Source organism: Homalodisca vitripennis, chromosome 1, assembly GCF_021130785.1.
Source record: "Homalodisca vitripennis isolate AUS2020 chromosome 1, UT_GWSS_2.1, whole genome shotgun sequence".
NCBI classification, from domain to species: domain Eukaryota; kingdom Metazoa; phylum Arthropoda; class Insecta; order Hemiptera; family Cicadellidae; genus Homalodisca; species Homalodisca vitripennis.
The window spans coordinates 105,560,001-105,581,700 of record NC_060207.1 but is presented as its reverse complement, the minus strand read 5'-3'; the positions used below and the strand labels follow the sequence as shown (position 1 = coordinate 105,581,700).

The 21,700-nt window shown below is 34.0% G+C and overlaps 1 protein-coding gene across 1 annotated transcript in view; it reads left to right on the top strand.

Annotated features, from left to right (window-relative positions):
- The window catches only part of LOC124368622 (glycosyltransferase 25 family member), an 89,184-nt gene that overhangs the window by 51,527 nt on the left and 15,957 nt on the right, over positions 1-21,700 (top strand). Inside the window, exon 7 of the mRNA XM_046825864.1 lies at positions 18,514-18,588. Within this exon, the coding sequence (XP_046681820.1) occupies positions 18,514-18,588 (75 nt within the window). The remainder of the gene's footprint in view (positions 1-18,513; positions 18,589-21,700) is intronic.

Genomic DNA, 21,700 nt, shown 5'->3' with positions numbered 1-21,700 from the left:
CAGTATAAAAGGTTATTGCCTTTCTCTAGTTCCTTAAATATACAGAGTAGTTAACAATGGCAAGAGAAAACCAGAAGTCTATTTGGGCTACTTCACATAGTGATATAAAAGGTTATTGCCTTTCTTTAGTTCCTTAAATATACAGAGTAGTTAACAATGGCAAGAGAAAACCAGAAGTCTATTTGGGCTACTTCACATAGTGATATAAAAGGTTATTGCCTTTCTTTAGTTCCTTAAATATACAGAGTAGTTAACAATGGCAAGAGAAAACCAGAAGTCTATTTGGGCTACTTCACATAGTGATATAAAAGGTTATTGCCTTTCTTTAGTTCCTTAAATATACAGAGTAGTTAACAATGGCAAGAGAAAACCAGAAGTCTATTTGGGCTACTTCACATAGCGATATAAAAGGTTATTGCCTTTCTTTAGTTCCTTAAATATACAGAGTAGTTAACAATGACAAGAGAAAACCAGAAGTCTATTTGGGCTACTTCACATAGCGATATAAAAGGTTATTGCCTTTCTTTAGTTCTTAAAATATACAGAGTGGTTAACAATGACAAGAGAAAATCAGAAGTCTATTTGGGCTACTTCACATAGCGATATAAAAGGTTATTGCCTGTCTTTAGTTCCTTAAATATACAGAGTACTTAACAATTACAAGAGAAAATCAGAAGTCTATTTGGGCTACTTCACATAGCAATATAAAAGGTTATTGCCTGCCTTTAGTTCTTTAAATATAAATTGTACGTGTCACTGTGAAAGATGTTATGATGCACCACGAGTGTAGTTTACATGCAAATATTAATATATAAAAATAATTAAATCAAATTTTTATAATCCAGTGTTGTATTGTTTTAATTTTGAAAAAAACTAAAACATTTCATCAATATTGCAAACATGTTGCATGTGCTTTTGAGTGCTACGTGTTAGAGATCGTGTCTGGACAAAATGTAGACGTGATTTGATATTCACGCATTGCTGCAGTTTTTCATTAGCTTGATGAGTATGTATGGGTTCCAAGTTTATTATGCTTAGTCACATTTAACATTCATTCATTCAGGAACGTATTTGAATTATGGTATTGATTGCATTTGAGTATGGTAATTTGTTTAATTTAAAATATAGAATTATATTTTAATCGTATATAAGTTTTGGTCTAGATTTTTTTTTTTTGCACTCCTTAATGCAAATAAAATGCTTAGGTCACTGTCAGAGTCTAGGAGTCGATAGACAATTTGCACTGTATAAGCATACAACTAGGGTTTTCTTGTCTATAGAGAAATTTTTCCTAAGAAAGAAATATATCTTCAGCCGCGCTAATATTTGGGGAAGGTGAAATGGAAGCGTATCGAAAGGGTTAAAAATATAAATTGATATATATATATATAATCGTTATATGAGTGAGAGACAATTAGGTAAAGCGACTGAAATCTTGTTTCCGTACCTGATGGTTGGTTTGGAGTGTGTATAGCGTTTTTAAAGCTACATTGGTTTATTTTTTAAATTAAAACTTAAATTAAATGAAAATTTTGGGAACGAAATATTGGGATTTAATTTGAAATTAGATTGTGAGAAATTAGGATAAAAACGAATATGTAATCCTTTGGCAAGTTAGTACTGGTAGTTTTAAATTGTTAGGAAGGCGGTTCACTGCCTTGAATTGATCAGAACTTGTCTTGTTACGGTTATTGATCTCCTAGTTTGATACAGCTGGACCAGTGACAGAACACCGCGGATGTCCATCAGAATTGGTTGGAAGGGGGAAGTATGTAAGCGCCAGCTCATAATTTTCGCCCTTTTTTTTGGTAATTTTCGTGAATTAAGTTGATTACAGTGCGCCGTGTTTCTAAAATTTCTTTCCGCGAGGGATTTTGAGGTAAGCACCAAATTTATTGTACGTTTTATTGAAATATTCTACCAGATCTGATATTAAATTAATTTTGTTGTCTTTTATAGGAAAAAATTAATCGGTGAAAAATAGAGCACAATAGAATCATAAAAGTTACATTTGGTTCATACTTGCAAGAAAAGTGACTTAAAATTGAACTTTGTTAATAACTTTAATTGAGATTTGGTAATTTAGTAATTTATTAATATTTTATTGGAACTGTTTTATTGTGAATTATTAATTGGAAATTAATTGAACATTAATTTATTGTTTGAGAGAGTTGTATCTAATTTGCAAAGACTTGAAAGTTAAGGTACAATTAGTGGAAAGAGAAGTTTGATTTTTTATTTTCAATTTTGAGTGAACTAAGAAGTGAACATTTTTATTTTAGTTATTTCCAAGTGGTATTTGATTTTTATTTGAAAACTATTATTTTATATTAGAAGAGAGCTCTGATTTTTAGTCTGATATCTTTGATTAATATTTGTATTTCTTGCCAAAGGACCTTTTAAATTTACTAAACGGTTTGTCCATTCTTTGTGGAAAATAGAGTGATGAAAATTCTGAAACATTGAACATATTAATTTGCCAGTTTAAAATAAATCCATTATTTTAATTTAGAACTGTGATTTTTATTTAAGGCAAACCAGATAATATTTAATAGTTTAAAAATCTAGTAATAAATTTTACTGAATATTCACTCGGAGCTTACTAATCAAAAAATATTTTATACCGTCTTGGATGTCTAAATATTAATATCTACAATCCAAGTTGTTATAGTGTGTTAAAATATTATGATCTTGAAAAAAAAACTATCGTAGCTGGATAAATTTCTTTTGTATGTAACATTTCTCTATCGATTTCAAGAAAATAAAAATACAAGCGTGCTTATATACGGACGGTACAAATCGGCTGTCTCCTCCTAGACTATTAGTAAAAATACTAATGCATATTTCTATCGAATTGAAATAAAAAAAATACTCTTATAAATGTACCGAAAAGAAATTCGTTATTATGGTTAAGTTTATGGTCCTATGTTATGGGTAAAGTAGGTTCGGAAATGGATAAGAAAGTCATTTGCCCGTTAATAATGTCCATAATGAGGCTTGGTTAGGCCCACTTTCTTCGTTAGAGATTCAAGATGAAAGACTTGGAATTTCCACAAGCGTCGAAACCCAAACTTTACAGAATTATGTCTGAGAACCTGAACTTAAATTATTGTGCTCTAAGTTACAGAGGAACTCAACACTAACAAACTGACAAATTCTAGACCGTTTTGATCTGTTACGACAAGAACGGTGATGTCATATGTTGGGTTAAATCGCATGTTCTGAAACTCAAGAAAATTGCAACATTGAAAAAATAGTCGGCTCTAAACTAATGGATGTTGGAACTTCATTTTAAGATAGGAGAAATGGTAAATATGTAAAAAATGAAAATATGTACATAGAATAAAAAAGTTTGGGTATTAAAATAGCTTTTCTTTTCTGAAAAAAAAAATCATCCGTTTCTGAATTAATATATCTTGCACCTGATACCTATATGTGGATCGGGTACCAGCTTAGTCGGAAATATTGTGTCATAGTTGTCCCCAACCTTTAGATAAAAAGGACAGATGGAGAGAGTAAGTGTTATGTCTACTCTGAGAGTACCGTACTTACATTGGTTTCACGAATTATGACGCAGTGACAGTTATACGAACCGTTGTAAAACTAAACGTTTCAATAAAGTGACATCATGACATTTTGTAATATACACCGCTAAAAGCATTAAAATGTACACATCAATAATATATTTCCTAGCGTTAAGAAATCAAGAGTAAATACCGGTCATGGAAAGTGACGAATTGTTTAAAAGCTTAATTACACGGGGATTACGGGTGTCAAAATATAACGACATATGACAACAATGTCACATACTTGTTTACATCAATCAAATATTGAGTAATCGGTTCGATACAACGTTTATTGCCGGTGCAGTATCGGTTCTGTATAATCTACGCGTTCAAACTTTAATCTAGAAACTTTCATAATTATAAATTGGTTTTAACTTTTTCTTAAAGAAAAATGGCAATGACAACTAAAGTGAATCGTTAATAACAAGTGGTCATCTTACGTGAACATAACAGAATGTATTGTTATTCCGAGCTCGCAATATTGCACTATCTTAACATTCTTAAGTTTCTAATTACACATCCGCGTAGTGAAGTGAATCGTAAATCATAACAAGAGGTTATCACACGTGAACACAACATTCTTTCTGAAGTTTCTAATTACAAATCCGCATAGTGAAGTGAATCGTAAATAATAACAAAAGGTTATCAGACGTGAACACAACATTCTTTCTGAAGTTTATAATTACAAATCCGCGTAGTGAAGTGAATCGTAAATCATAACAAGAGGTTATCAGATGTGAACACAACGTTCTTTCTGAAGTTTATAATTACAAATCTGCGTAGTGAAGTGAATCGTAAATAATAACAAGAGGTTATTAGACGTGAACACAACATTCTTTCTGAAGTTTCTAATTACAAATCCGCGTAGTGAAGTGAATAGTAAATAATAACAAGAGGTTATCAAACGTGAACGCAACATTCTTTCTGAAGTTTCTAATTAAAAATCCGCGTTGTGAAGTGAATCGTAAATAATAACAAAAGGTTATCAGACGTGAGCACAACATTCTTTTTGAAGTTTCTAATTACAAATCCGCGTAGTGAAGTGAATCGTAAATAATAACAAAAGGTTATCAGACGTGAACACAACATTCTTTCTGAAGTTTTTAATTACAAATCCGCGTAGTGAAGTGAATCGTAAATCATAACAAGAGGTTATCAGACGTGAACACAACATTCTTTCTGAAGTTTCTAATTACAAATCCGCGTAGTGAAGTGAATCGTAAATAATAACAAGAGGTTATCATATGTGAAGTCAACGTTCTTTCTGAAGTTTATAATTACAAATCTGCGTAGTGAAGTGAATTGTAAACTACTCTCGGGATGGTGGAAGACAGGTGTTCTAATGTTTTTTTGTGATTTCGCCTATATCTCAGAAGAGATACTACAGAAAATTTACACGTATATAAAATTAAAGTTGATACAATATTTAACATCTTTTATGATTATAGTTTTTTTGCTATCTGAAACCGTTAATGATATATAAGCCCTCGTAAGTTGATAATTTTCGAAAAACCTCTATGGCAACTCATCTTTTAACTAACTTCTGTCTTTAGTGTCTTAAGTCTTTATTCTACCTAAGATTTTTATCAAAAAAGAAGTTTATTGAATTAGAGAATTAAGTTTGCTTTGAAGTTTTGCTTTATCATTTTATATGAATTTATATGAAATTAATATACATTATATGAATTTTATGATGTATATGAATTTATATGAAAGCGGCTCACGAAGTTTTTCAGAGTTAAAGATTTTTACTGAAATGAACGATTGGGTAGGAACCAGCACTTCTTTTATTATTTTAAGATTATTTTATTTATATCTTCAACTCCTTGTACATGATAGTACTTAATCTTCAATCATGATCAGAAGGGGTGGGTGATGGTTGGGTCTGCCCGGTAGGGGGAGGGGGAGAAAGAAGAAAAATGGAAATGAAGGGTAATCGTTTAATAAAAAATATTTCTTATTATAAAACTGCGTAATAACTGCGTTCGTTCATCGTCGCGGACGTTTTGGACAGTAGGGACAACAATCAATAAACAATAATTTAAAAACAACGTTAATAAAATTATTGTTATTACTAAAATCTACCATTTTAGTTAGCCAATACAAACTTTCAATTTTACGTTCTTTATAATATCAAGACTCTAATTGCAAACCGTGTAGATCCATTATCTGAAACGGTCTATATTTCAGAAACTTACATTAAATATTTGTTTGTTTCGACTTCTTCTGTCGAGTATCAAAGGAATTTGTTTTATAAACATGGGGTTGGACGTGAATCATTTTTCTTGTATAAAATTACTTGCACAATTTCCGTTGTCGAATTTTTATCTAAACAGAAGTGTTATTTAAACTGTAAGAATGAGTATGAAAACAATCAATAAACAATAATGACATTAATCAACGTTAATTGTTATTACTAAAATCCATCATTTTAGTTAGCCAATACAAAATTTCAATTTTACGTTCTTTATAACATCAAGACTCTAATTGCAAACCGTGTAGATCCATTATCTGAACATTACTTATGCACGGAAAACCTTTTAATATTACACTAATTACACCATATGTACCTATCAAAGGTCAATTTAAGTATTTAACCACGTGACACACAATGTAACACCGCATTCAGGAATGTTTCAGGTACTGTAGAAGCAATCAGGTAGAAGCTAGAACTAGTAATTAATAGGCGACATTGAGACAAGTGAAAGACTAATTATAAAGTGCACATTGCTAATCAATATTCCCCGCACGTGTGAAATTCATGGAGTGCTGACTGATTTCCTTATCAAAGTTAACTCATTCATGCGAAGAGCGTTTTAGAAATATATGTTAACAATTTCAATGGGAAACTACTGAATTGTAGTGGTTCAAGATATTTAAATATTTTGTATTAAAACATTATGTTTCTGTATACACGTATTATAGTCTAAGAATGTAATGTATTCAATAATTATTCAGTCATAAATATTTAGATATATTTAAGTTACAGTTGTACTATCCATATATTAAAAGTCCCACACTGAAATATTACTTTATATAACAATTTTTGAAGACAATTTTGGGGTAGCCAACACTTAAAAACTTAAATAAACACTTTACGTTGCGTTTACTGCAACCTTAGTGCACAAAAAATTCAGGCGTTTTTGTACTCTGTCGTTTTAATTCTCAGAAAGTATAAGAACTTTACAACTTTACTATTTACAAGAAAAACGACCAAGCTTTTGGATGTGTATTAATCATATCTTTAAATTGATACATAAACCATGCCTCAAAGGCCAAAAATAATGGCTTAAAAGTGTTGTAGGTTTAACATGAGGTAAAACTCAAATTAGTTTCCTTACAATCGGCTCTTTAAGATTGTTCCTGACTCTTGCGACAGTGGTTCAGCGACAGTAGTAACTAGGCCATTGTCCTAAAGCAATTGTTCTTTAGCGATTATATTAATTGTTTTTAAACACCTGTTGTTAGAGGATTTCTATGACTAAGAAACGTTAGAAAAGGTAATTGTACTTCAAATTGATACAGATGACATACTCGCAAAAAGATAGGAAGACGATTACTTTGGGGTATTAGTAAATAAAAAGTAACCTTCAAGGTTGAAGGATGAGTTTCAGATTGTGGAAAAGTTAATATCGTCAAGTATTAAGTTTGGTAATTTATATATTAATACTGTAAACTCGTATTATCTAACTTTCCAGCTCACTGTGCGTCTCGTCGAAATATTCATAATATTGTCACAAAATCTTGCAGTATTTCATCTTCGTTGTGGAGATCTTCAGTCAAAAGATGTTAAGCCAAAACTATGAAGACGATTTGATAAGTCAGCGACGGTTTGATTTTCCCGCGCAGTAACTTTAAATGCAACAATGCTGCAGTCAAATTTAATGTAATCCATCAGTGGACAACTTTCTAATTTTGAGCAAGCTGCGTCGTGCATTTGGTGTTTGATAGCCGTTCAAAGCAGCCAGCCTCGTGAATTTTCACGAAAATAGAAAAAAGTTAATTTCGTGTTGTGATTAAGCATTATTTTTTACGTAAAACACCCATCACTAAGACTAAGAAAATACTTGACAAATACTACAGGGACTAGGTACCTTCAATTTCGATGGTTAAGAAGTGTTTTACATAGTTCCATTGTAGTTCGATGGTTAAGAAGTGTTTTACATAGTTCCATTGTAGTTCGATGGTTAAGAAGTGGTTTACAGAGTTCCATTGAGATCGTACCAGCACTAGTGATGCCGAACGTTCATGTCGCCCAAAAGAAGTGATCACCCCGGAAATCGTCGATAAAGTCCATGGAATGATATTGACGATCAGAGAATGAAAGTGCCCGAGTTGCTGTAGGTATCTCAACTGACCGGGTACATTTTACACAAATATTTGGACATGAAAATACTCTTCGCGAGATGGGTGCCGCGATTACCCACACTTGACCATAAGCGCAACCGTGTGACCACTTAAAAAGAGTGTTCAGCCGTAATCCGGAGGGGCTTGGCGCCGTTTTTTTTTAACTATGGACGAAACATGGATCATCACAACCACGCCAGAGACCAAGGACCGGTCGAAATAGTGGGTTAGCTCGGGGTGAACGTGGACCAAACAAGGCTAAGGTGAGTCCGTCAGGCTACAAGATCACGGCCACAGTTTTTGGGAATGCACGGGGTATCATTAACATCGATTACCTTGGGAAGGGTAAATCGGTAACTGACGAATATTATTCAGAGCTTTTGGAAAAATTCGACGTTGATTGGAAGCAAAAACGGCCGCATTTGGCAAAGAAGAAAGTGCTGTTCCATCAAGACAATGCACGTGTGCACACTTGTCTAGTCACGATGACAAAATCCATGAATTGGGCTACGAATCGGTACTCCATCCAGAATTTTCTACAGATCTAGCCCTCTGCGACTATTTCATATTTCCAAACCTAAAGAAATGGCTGGGCGGTAGGTGATTTGGGTCGAATGAAGAAGTCATTACTGAATCAAATGCCTATTTTGAGAGCCTTAAGGAAACGTATTATTTGAAGGGAATAAAAATACTAGAAAAGCGTTGGACTAAATGTACCAAGCTCTAGAAGAAGATTATATTGAAAAATAAAATGTTAATTTGCTGAAAGCATTTGGTTTTTTCAAAAAGTTACCGACTTATCAAACCGCCCTCGTGCCATATAACTGTCGCCTGTAGATGGCTCTCCACAGCGAAGCTGTTATATTTTATGTACTCGTATGTAATTCTGTAAGCAATGTTTCGACACGGTGTCGATCAGAAACCTTAGGTGCCGGCTGCGCAGGTCTAAAAACTATGACTATCAAGTTTATTTTTTAGTGTACATTTTTCCAACTATAGTTCACTCTGATAAACATATTGTACTGAGACTTACTCGTATAACGGGCTAGGGGAGGTTGTAAAAATTACCAGTTTGACTTGTGCGATTTAATAATAGCAACATTACTATTTTGTTTTTCTACTTCTGATGCTGTCACTAATTGCGTATTGTCTGTAGTACTCTAATCTTTTTACACGCAGTTGTTCAGGTCTTAAACGGTATGGTGGCGTACTATAACTCGTAGAAATCTTCTTCAGTTGTAAACAGCAGTTACTTATTCCTTAAATACAAACCAACTAAAAGGTGCACACCCGCCAGACATTGCTTAACGATTGCGAACCTCGAGCATGCCTTCATACCAGACTCGCTACAGTCGCTAGCCACTTGGGGAATGGCTCAACTACTCTACAGATCGTCAACCCATAGACACTTCTGGAAGAGATATTTAATTTGTAAAGTCGTTGGGGGTTAACTACCTTATATTTTTCATTTCTGTAAATTGTATAAAATAGATTTGTTGGGCCAACGAACCTTATAGATTAAATCTGTGAATTTATTGGTATAGGTTCGTTTGGCCAACAATCAGTGTTGTTGTAATTTAGACCATGCATTAATATAATGGTAACAATAAATAAAATTGTGCGTTGGCCAACGAACCTAAATGAAATAAATTCGACAAAGTTTCAATCAGGGCCGATTACACAGTCAGGCGTTAGCCCAACGTCCCTCGATACTGCATTAGCTCATTTAAGGGCAGTGGGTCGGTTAGTCTACAGTTCATGAATTAAGGTAATCTTTTACCTGTTTAACCTTCCGGTTAATACGTTTTTATTTAAATTTTATTATTATTCTCTGGATACTAATGTATGTAGAAAATAATTAATAACTAATAAAGTAATTCCAATAAATATTAAATATTACAATCGGGCGATAAACATTTTAGTAGTATATGTATTATTACATCAGTATTAGTACTCATAATTAATGTTATTATAAGATGAAAGGTTGTTTTCATTATTACAAAGTATGTAAACATTAGTTGTTTTTATTAAATATTGTACAAGGTTGATATAAATTATAAGTGATTTTATATTTAACCAAATATTTGGTGATTTAATTTTGATGATAGTGATTTGTCTGGTATAGTAGATTGTACAGGTTGTATTTATCGATTTCTACACTAAGAGAGGCATAAAACGAGTTGACTGACATTCGAGCAGGACATTATTGTTTTAGTTCCATTTCAAACTAAATCAATTTAAAATATTTTTGTTAAGATAAATATTATTTTGAAACAACCCAAAATATATAATGTTTAAAACTTGTCAATGCTCTTCTTAGTCCATGTATTTGATGTAGAAAGCCATTATAAAAAAAATATAAATTATTGGAGAGTTTGGGTTTTTCTACCATGATAAATCAGAACTAGAAATGTTTAAGAGATAATTTATACAAACTATTTTAAAACTATTTATTAGTGCAGTTTAATGAACCTGTCTATCCACAAACATATTTATCTCTTACAACAATACGTGTGTTTAGTTAGCTTTCTAAAATTACAATGTGTTATACAAAATTCAGTATTCTAAAAAATTTCATTGTGGTCATGACAGTAAAATAGGTTTTTGATTTTTAATCATTAATTTATTATCACAGAGTCTCAATAAGAAAAGTATTTATCAAAGTCCGAAACGCAATTAACCAAGAATGCATTTAGGGAGATTGGGAAAGACAGCCTGTTTTGAGAAGGGGGTGGGGGGGGGTTATGCATTATTTAGTTGAATTAAGATAGCCTGTTTGTTTGAAGGAGGGGTGGGAGGAAGGGGTTTACTGCAAGATTTACATACTAAGTTAATATAATCTTTTAATGCGGTAAACCCTCCTATTAAGGAATTACAGCAGTTACAATATGAAATATCCTGTCGTCTACCCCTGATGTTAGCCCTATCGTAGGCTCCTGGAAATATAAACTCCTAAATTTTCATAGTTTTATATTCTAGTATAGCAATGCTTATCTCTTAGTCCAATAATTATAAAATTGGCTATTATCCAAGAATAACTTTTGGCTATTCTTCAACACACGTCTTTAACGATTGACTATTAATTATACTGGGTTTAATGTGTTATGTTACAGCTACATTACATATAATATTCTCATGAAAGTTTTTGAACATTGAATCAACTTAGGTATTAAGGTAAAGACAACACCGTCACTGATTACTAAGATTTATCGCGTTCATGTTAAATATTCATGGTGTGGCTAAAATGAAGTTACTTCTATGAAAAACTAGATCTGAGTTTGAGAGTAGTGTTATTTCGAGGTGAATAAACAATTTCTGGACTCGTGACGCAAGTGTTGTATGGATGGAGAAATATCAATAATAGTATAATATCGAAGCTCTGTCCGTGCCTAACTCTGTTTTGTTTACTGTGTGTCTGCTCACATGTGCGTCTGAGTGTAAATAATACGGAATGATACTTTTGATGGTACTACTACTTGTCTTGAAAATGTATCTTTGTGTTACTGCGAATATCTGATTCATTTGAAACCTTACAAAATATGACCCCCGGACTACTTTATAAAATCGTGTAAATTAGTCAAAACTATTGAGCAATTACCCAGCAAACAAAATGCTACCTGTTTTATTCAATTAAAATCAAATAATTGATTGAAATTACCCAAGTAGGAGCAATTACTTTATTTTAGTCATACCACCAACTATATAGTTCTAACATAATTACTTTCATGATACAAAATAATCAGATAATACAGTATTGATTTGTTAAGTTCTACCTTTGTCTTGAAGAATGCAATTTCTAATTTTATTTTGACAAATTAATTTTATGGCCTGAGATATAAGAAAAATTTGAACAACTAACTCTAACATGATTGAACTGAGAAATGTTTTTGGAAAATATTAAGCAAAGCGAATGAAAATATTATAAAATGGTGTAAGGGAGTAATAAGGTACAATATTACTACTGATTATAAATAAGAATGGTTGATTTCGTAACAAACAGCTGATATCTTTCAATTCCAAAGTGATTTTTACTCCCGCCTTGTGCAAGCGTTCTTTTAAAGTGGCCGTGTTTGCTTATGCATCAACTGATTTCGTTGAAAAATGTACCATTGGAATTATAATACGAATTGCAAAATAGTTGGTATCTTCCACATTTTTTTATAAGTAATGCAAACAGCTGGTGCCTTTTAACTGACGAAATGTTTGTTACTCCCGTCTTGAGCAAGCATAGCCAGTTTTTGATTAACAAAATCTGATTTCTGTCTGTCTGTAGCTTATGAATGGTATGTTTTGAACGAGTTGACCTAGAGGATTGAAGTTAGTGTGAAGCTCTACTACCTCTACATCGGTATTGTAACTGGTAAACATCGGTGCTGTGGCAGTTTTCATTTGAACGAGTTGACCTAGAGGATTGAAGTTAGTGTGAAGCTCTACTACCTCTACATCGGTATTGTAACTGGTAAACATCGGTGCTGTGGCAGTTTTCATTTGAACGAGTTGACCTAGAGGATTGAAGTTAGTGTGAAGCTCTACTACCTCTACATCGGTATTGTAACTGGTAAACATCGGTGCTGTGGCAGTTTTCATTTGAACGAGTTGACCTAGAGGATTGAAGTTAGTGTGAAGCTCTACTACCTCTACATCGGTATTGTAACTGGTAAACATCGGTGCTGTGGCAGTTTTCATTTGAACGAGTTGACCTAGAGGATTGAAGTTAGTGTGAAGCTCTACTACCTCTACATCGGTATTGTAACTGGTAAACATCGGTGCTGTGGCAGTTTTCATTTGAACGAGTTGACCTAGAGGATTGAAGTTAGTGTGAAGCTCTACTACCTCTACATCGGTATTGTAACTGGTAAACATCGGTGCTGTGGCAGTTTTCATTTGAACGAGTTGACCTAGAGGATTGAAGTTAGTGTGAAGCTCTACTACCTCTACATCGGTATTGTAACTGGTAAACATCGGTGCTGTGGCAGTTTTCATTTGAACGAGTTGACATAGAGGATTGAAGTTAGTGTGAAGCTCTACTACCTCTACATCGGTATTGTAACTGGTAAACATCGGTGCTGTGGCAGTTTTCATTTGAACGAGTTGACATAGAGGATTGAAGTTAGTGTGAAGCTCTACTACCTCTACATCGGTATTGTAACTGGTAAACATCGGTGCTGTGGCAGTTTTCATTTGAACGAGTTGACCTAGAGGATTGAAGTTAGTGTGAAGCTCTACTACCTCTACATCGGTATTGTAACTGGTAAACATCGGTGCTGTGGCAGTTTTCATTTGAACGAGTTGACCTAGAGGATTGAAGTTAGTGTGAAGCTCTACTACCTCTACATCGGTATTGTAACTGGTAAACATCGGTGCTGTGGCAGTTTTCATTTGAACGAGTTGACATAGAGGATTGAAGTTAGTGTGAAGCTCTACTACCTCTACATCGGTATTGTAACTGGTAAACATCGGTGCTGTGGGAGTTTTCATTTGAACGAGTTGACCTAGAGGATTGAAGTTAGTGTGAAGCTCTACTACCTCTACATCGGTATTGTAACTGGTAAACATCGGTGCTGTGGCAGTTTTCATTTGAACGAGTTGACCTAGAGGATTGAAGTTAGTGTGAAGCTCTACTACCTCTACATCGGTATTGTAACTGGTAAACATCGGTGCTGTGGGAGTTTTCATTTGAACGAGTTGACCTAGAGGATTGAAGTTAGTGTGAAGCTCTACTACCTCTACATCGGTATTGTAACTGGTAAACATCGGTGCTGTGGCAGTTTTCATTTGAACGAGTTGACCTAGAGGATTGAAGTTAGTGTGAAGCTCTACTACTTCTACATCGGTATTGTAACTGGTAAACATCGGTGCTGTGGGAGTTTTCATTTGAACGAGTTGACCTAGAGGATTGAGTTAGTGTGAAGCTCTACTACCTCTACATCGGTATTGTAACTGGTAAACATCGGTGCTGTGGCAGTTTTCATTTGAACGAGTTGACCTAGAGGATTGAAGTTAGTGTGAAGCTCTACTACCTCTACATCGGTATTGTAACTGGTAAACATCGGTGCTGTGGGAGTTTTCATTTGAACGAGTTGACATAGAGGATTGAAGTTAGTGTGAAGCTCTACTACCTCTACATCGGTATTGTAACTGGTAAACATCGGTGCTGTGGCAGTTTTCATTTGAACGAGTTGACCTAGAGGATTGAAGTTAGTGTGAAGCTCTACTACCTCTACATCGGTATTGTAACTGGTAAACATCGGTGCTGTGGCAGTTTTCATTTGAACGAGTTGACATAGAGGATTGAAGTTAGTGTGAAGCTCTACTACCTCTACATCGGTATTGTAACTGGTAAACATCGGTGCTGTGGGAGTTTTCATTTGAACGAGTTGACATAGAGGATTGAAGTTAGTGTGAAGCTCTACTACCTCTACATCGGTATTGTAACTGGTAAACATCGGTGCTGTGGGAGTTTTCATTTGAACGAGTTGACATAGAGGATTGAAGTTAGTGTGAAGCTCTACTACCTCTACATCGGTATTGTAACTGGTAAACATCGGTGCTGTGGGAGTTTTCATTTGAACGAGTTGACCTAGAGGATTGAAGTTAGTGTGAAGCTCTACTACCTCTACATCGGTATTGTAACTGGTAAACATCGGTGCTGTGGGAGTTTTCATTTGAACGAGTTGACATAGAGGATTGAAGTTAGTGTGAAGCTCTACTACCTCTACATCGGTATTGTAACTGGTAAACATCGGTGCTGTGGGAGTTTTCATTTGAACGAGTTGACCAAGAGGATTGAAGTTAGTGTGAAGCTCTACTACCTCTACATCGGTATTGTAACTGGTAAACATCGGTGCTGTGGGAGTTTTCATTTGAACGAGTTGACCTAGAGGATTGAAGTTAGTGTGAAGCTCTACTACCTCTACATCGGTATTGTAACTGGTAAACATCGGTGCTGTGGGAGTTTTCTTTTGAACGAGTTGACCTAGAGGATTGAAGTTAGTGTGAAGCTCTACTACCTCTACATCGGTATTGTAACTGGTAAACATCGGTGCTGTGGGAGTTTTCATTTGAACCATGTTGGAAACGAGAAAACATCCAGAATAAGCTAATTATTAAATAAACATAGTATATTGTGTAGATTAATAAAATACAAATTTACAATAACTTGTTTAAAACATGTGATGAAGTTTCTTTGTTGGATTGGTAGGTTTCATATAAATATTAAATTTTTAGCTTATTATGCAATGTAATTTTCACGACAAGCAAACGATAAAGTACTTTTTACTGTGTTGTGTTAATTGAGATTACTGGTGAAAATGAGATGGATGGAGTATGAATCTCATAAATGGCAGTTAAACCGTTTTATTAATTTTTTATTAGGTTTTATTAATTTATTTTCTTGTCTGTCAAGAAAGATCAAATATTTAATTGTTTATAACAAACTTTGATAAAGAGCTAGAGTCTTGAAATTTGAAACGTAGCAATTATAGTGTGATAGTATGCAATGTATTGCTTTGCATAATAAACCTTTGTAAGCATTTATTCCCAGAATAGTGACTTTAAAAGAGAGGGAATATCTTATGCCTCCTGATAGTCAAAGCAATTTTTTTAGGTTTGCAAACGCAAGTGAACTCAGTGTGTACTTGCGCGTGTCCGTGTGTATGCCCTTATCTTTCGATTGAGTTAACGTTGAGAATTTAAGTTTTGCTTGAAACTCCACACTCACTACCTCTATTTGTAAATTAAAAACGGTAAATATCAATCCATTAGGAGTCGCTCCAGTCTCCGGGCCAGGTTAATGTCGGCTGTCGTATAAATGCGAAGCCTCCCAAGCTGACCCGAAGTCTATAGTTTGGCACTGAATCACCTGGTTCTGTCCTTACAGTGTACTCAACATTATACCCGGAACACTATAAACTCTTATAGTAGAAAGTCTTATAGTAGAAGCGTTAAGATATTGAGGGGTTCTTGGTGTTTAAGTATTGCAGTGTAATTGAGTTCCCAGCATAGATGCTTTAGAGACATTCATCTAAAGGCATTAGAAATTGCTGGATTGTATGATCGTTGGGCCATCGAACCTTGAACGTAAATTTACATTTTAAATTATAGATATGTTGCGTTGGGACAACGAACCATTTACATTATATTTGGATTTTTGAATAAATCGGTCCGATTACACCAAGGATCGTTGTCCAACGACCCTCTTATTTAAAACTTAAATTATGTTTGGGTCTTTATGCGGACGATTGGCGGAGTAATCGAACCGGACCCATGTCAAGGACAGTAGAGCCGTTTGAAACAACGCTAACCTGTGCTCAACTACAATGTTGAGCAACTATATCGTTAGTGTCGCTTCAGGGACAAAATGTGTACAATATTCAGTTTTCATGTTTTTGGATGAAGTACAAGAGCGAGACATGTATGTGTTGGTGAGATGTGTAGTAGTGCCTAAAGTATGCAGACAAACAAATTTCGCAGTTTTAATAATATTCCATTATTGCTAACGTTACAAATTGCTATATATATATATATATATATATATATATATATATATATATATATATATATATAATTATTTAGTACATTACAGATATCACATCTTTGTTATAACATCAGTTGGTAAATTTAAATAAACGAGTGATTCATTATTTCATCAAAACACGTATTACGTTGTTACTAGTCTAATAGTTGCCTTCTACTTCTACATTATTCTTGTTTATATAATTAACATTCAATTAAAGTGAGGGCATCTTTGAAATTTGTGCTGACAATTGAGGTGGTACGTTGTTTTCAAACGAGGACACAAAGGAGCTTTGAATAGTGAATGACAGAAGACGATAAATTTACGTTAAGTTTAACCGTACTCAAGTTAATTGGCTAAGCAGAAGTGATTCGTCATACAATGCTGGATAAGATCAAGTTACAGGTGGTTGTTACTCCAGGAATTACGTTAACAATGGAGTCCACTTGCAGACACAGTAGTGGCGTGTTGCACAATTAATCACATTATAGTAGTTATCAATATCTTACATCATCCAATGCTTAGGCAGTTGTTACATAATACTTTTTTTGTTTTGTAGTTATGGCAATAATTGAAAGTGAGCCTTCTTAGTTATTTGGATTTTTAATCAAGGTTTACAACGCAACATCAAACACTGTATAAATAAATACAGTAAGACCCATTAATATTCTATCCGCCACGCACTTTAGAGGGCCGTAAATCAAAATTAAGTCTGCAGCAACTGAAGAGTGAGTATTACAGTTTATAAAGGTTTATAAAGATAATTTATAAACAAAGAGCGTTTTATGATCTCTTAAAATTTTACAACTCCACAGAGACTTCAGTGTGCTTGGTTGTTAGAACGGGTGTGTTACTCGTTGTTATGGAAAACAGAATAAAACAACACTTTATATTCTGTCTCGGTGCAGTTGTCTTAATGATGTTACAGTCTTGTGTTTAACTGATTTGATGTTTTGTGATGTACAAACACGGTAAATATTTGATGGTTCCGACATTAGCTTTACACAACTGATTATCAGATGGGATTTGTTAGTAATAGTGACATGTTTCTCTTTATTTTATAAAGTTAACTGATTCAGGTTACTATCAGGTGTGTTTGTTAATGTTAAAAAGTATAAAGTAATCAATTTTTCACACGACTGATAATTAATTATCTTATCAGATGGTATGTTCTGTTCAATTAGGCCAAGATTAAGGTCCAATGCACTTAGTTTTTAAAGAAACTTTACCCTGTTTCTAAATTGACAGGATATTCAGGATGATTAAGGTTGAATGAAGGAAGCTTCCTGTCGAGATGCTATAATGAGGTGTAGGTAGATCATGAACACTATCTCTGTTTTGTCACCTAGACTAGCACTGTTACAGCTTCTTCCGATGAAAGCGTGCAGGAGAACTCTCATGTTTAGGCTTGCTACAGTCATCCTCGCAGTGGACTAGACCTTACTATCTTGGTGCCCAGTGTCTCGAAATTTCTCATTAGTGATGTGTTTACATTGTGTTGCTCAGATTTAAGTAAAACATCGGGTTTTGCTGTACTCAGTATAGGTTTTACTGACAGGCCTAAACTAGCCAGAAGTGAACCCTCTTGGGGATCATATCACTTACTGTATACATGATTAGTATTTACTTCAATCTTTAAAATCGTAGTAACCTCAAAGTGTAACGAAAAATATGTGGGTTTTAAATATGTTTGTTTTATTTTATGAAGCTAAAAAATACGTGTACTATATTTTTATCACTCCCAATCGTATGATGAATGGTTTTTTGCCACGATTTAGGTTAAAATAAACTGCTCTATGAATAGAACTTTGTATAGACAAGTAATGGATTGAAGTGAAGACAACCGACCCTAGTTGATCAATCGGGCTGTCATTTTATCAGATAGACAAGTATCTTGTGAAGAGAAATTTTGTCCACTTGATTTTTCTTTACACATTTTTTCTTCAGTCGACTGTCAATGTTTACAAAAAGAGTCAGTATGGTTGGTTGTGTGGAGTCCGCACATATGAAAAGCTGTTTATAGATGTAAAACTATTTATAATTTTGGCACTGTAAGTTATCATAATATGTATTACATGTCTGCAGGGAATTGACAGATGCAATGTTGGAAGAGATGGGCATCACACTCATGGGCGGCTACACAGACCCCTACCACAAAAGGTAAACTTGTTATTTTACCTACACCAGTGTAATATTTTTGACATTATTCAAAGTAAAACATAAATATTTAAATAAGTTTTATTGCTCATTCTGCTGGTTTCTTTATTTTTACTTGATTTTCTTTAGAAGAACATGTGTTATTTAAAGTCACGGCTTAATTAAATTAACTTTAAAATCTGTGCTGTGTTGTATAGCCTTTGTATTTGCAAAGTAATCTTGCACAAAACAACTAATGAATACAATGTTATATCGTTTAGGGATATTCAGCTGCAGAATCTCACAAACTGACAATCAATGCAATGAAACAGATAAATGTTATCCCAAAATCACTGAAAATATTAAAACATTACGACAGGTTTGATTGCAATTGGTTATGTACAAGTTTAAAACTATCAGGGCCATAGCCCTTCAAAACACCTTCTGCTAAGAAAGGAAAAATAGGAAAATAATATTGCTTAATTTCTCCGTGAGGATTTAGTACTTGAATAAGCATTCAAAGTCGTCATATTGGAAAATGTCGTATTCAGGCTGAAGGAAAAACTACTAAAGATAAGAATACACATTTCTTACTACATATATGTATATGTATGTGAATTATGATATATCAATTACATGTATTAACCCTTCCCGCGCTACGGCAATTTGGGACGCACCATACCCAAACGCTACATATACCTCAAAATTGTTTTTTCCATAAAGTCAACGCTAATGTTGTATTTGAGTTTGTTACCATATAAAAAGACTTTTTGGAACGAAAAAAGTATAATTTTTTGAATACGTTTATTTAAATTATAAAACAATATAAATACACCAAATTTAACGAAATGTTGAACGAAATTTTACTATCGTGTATAATATTATATTATAGTATATTATATGTATAGTATGTATATATTATACAATTAAAATAAAACATTAATGGGTATAAAAAGATCTAAAATTAGCCATCACGGTGTTCAAGATAACGTCAACGTGTGGTACGTCTTGAAACACGTATCCGGGTGCAGGTTCGGCCGGGCGGTGCATGTCTCGCACACGTAAATGGTCTCCTTGCGTAAACCGTTGCGTGTACACACAACACATCTTCCCAATGTGTCAAAAACCAATTTGACAACGTAAACACAACAGTTTCACTCGCAGTCCGCGAACGAACTAAACCGGCGAGTTAGTTCGTCAGTAGCGCTTGTGTCTGGCAAAACAGGCAGTGGCATGGGTAGTGCGCTGCCATTTTGCAGCTTGGAGAAAAACCGGGAGGCGGTGACAACTATTACTGTGCTTTTCTATTGAGGGATAAATACTCCAGCAGTTGCTGCACTCCACCGGCAAAACTGGGAACTACTTACTCCCAATAATAACCTCAATGTTTAAAAGCGAATATATTTGTCAACAGCGTTTTGAGCAAAGTAAATATTGGCGGTTATATTTGTCAACAGCGCGCGAAGGGTTAAAACATTTGACGCAAAAAGTTGCATGAATCATAATGTATTATTTAAAAACATGTTTATCAACAATTTTTTATGATATTATACATAAGAAACAGTTAATGTAATTAGTTTACATCGTTATCATCAGCCATTTTCTATATGCTGATTTCAAGTTAGTTTACTATTCAAATGCCCACAATGCTTCCTAAAAGATAAAAGATGTTCATTTTCCCAGTTTTAACATAGTTATTTTAAAGTGCCGTAGCTATACAAAAATATTGCATTGCCTTACATTAATGAAATTAGGCTAATGGCGTAGTGTAGCTGGTACAACAGCTATCGCAAGATAACAGGATCAAGCAAACGTCGAGCGTGGCTGCTGCTTGGATGGGTGACCGCTGAGCGATCTTGTCCTTGCAAGCAGGCCGCCTGCCCGGCCGTTGGTCTTGGTTCGGAAGTCACATTTAAGCCGTTGGTCCCCAGGTTAAGTGTTAGAGAGGGCTTCTTAGCTCTAATTTCGCCTGGTAAAATAAGACATCTTTACTTTACTTTACTTAAATGAAAACATTTTTAATAAGATTTTCTATCTATTCATTTGATGAATCTTATTATTCAAGTAACAATTAAATTTAATCCAACAAATGTAAATAAGCTATACCGTAATATTGTTTAACACAGCCGAGTTTGCTCTGACATGTCATAGTTTAATTCCTATATCGTGTTACAGCTTTTTGAAATTTATATTTGAATTAGAAGTACTATGGATGGAAACAATAGAAACTTAAACACATTTTAGTGTTTGTAAAGAATTCAAGGACCATTTATCAAGCGGTTCTGTAAATTAATAGTGCTTGGCAGCGTTGATGGATTGTTTTCAGTTCAACTTTATTAATTACTCCAATCAACTACAACAGTTTGATTTATTAATGATTATTTATTTATATTTATTTATGATTATATTATGATTTATTATTTGATTACATTTGGGGACGTGTAGTAATAACTGAACACCAATTTGATCCTTAGTCGCATATAAGGTTTGATTCCAAACTATTTGTATGCTTACTTCAAACTTTAAAATGTCGGTACTTGAAATAGCAAAGATCTAAGAAAACTTTAAATTCAATAATGGTAGTATTAACATAATTCTAGGTGGAAATATTGTCAGTACAATTGATAGCTATCAGTTTGATCGATATTTAAGCTTTTCACACTATTAAATTATTACTTTTTGTCTTTTCTTAAGTATTCTAGAGGATATATTTATAAAAATAAAAAAAACATTACGGGATAGTAAAAATAGCAAATGTATTTTTACAGCTTAGAAGCGGATGTCCGCACACAGAACGTGACATGGATATGGTGTACTAACATAGACGTAGGAAATTAGAGCAGAAATCCAAATATTATTTCCAAACATACGTTAATGTGTTAGTTTGGTTATCTATCTACGTGTTTTCATGCGCAAAATATGACAAAACACGTTTTAGCGATCGGTAATTTATGTACTGCCTATCAGCTGTTGTCCGCGAATAGACAGACGCTTTAGAATCTCGGTGATCCGCGAATATAAATGTAGAAAATGCCAATCATAACCAAAATACTATTTATAACACTACGGTTATTTGTTATTTTGATTATATACTCGTTATCTTCTCGTACAGAAAGTACGACAGTAATACGGTTTA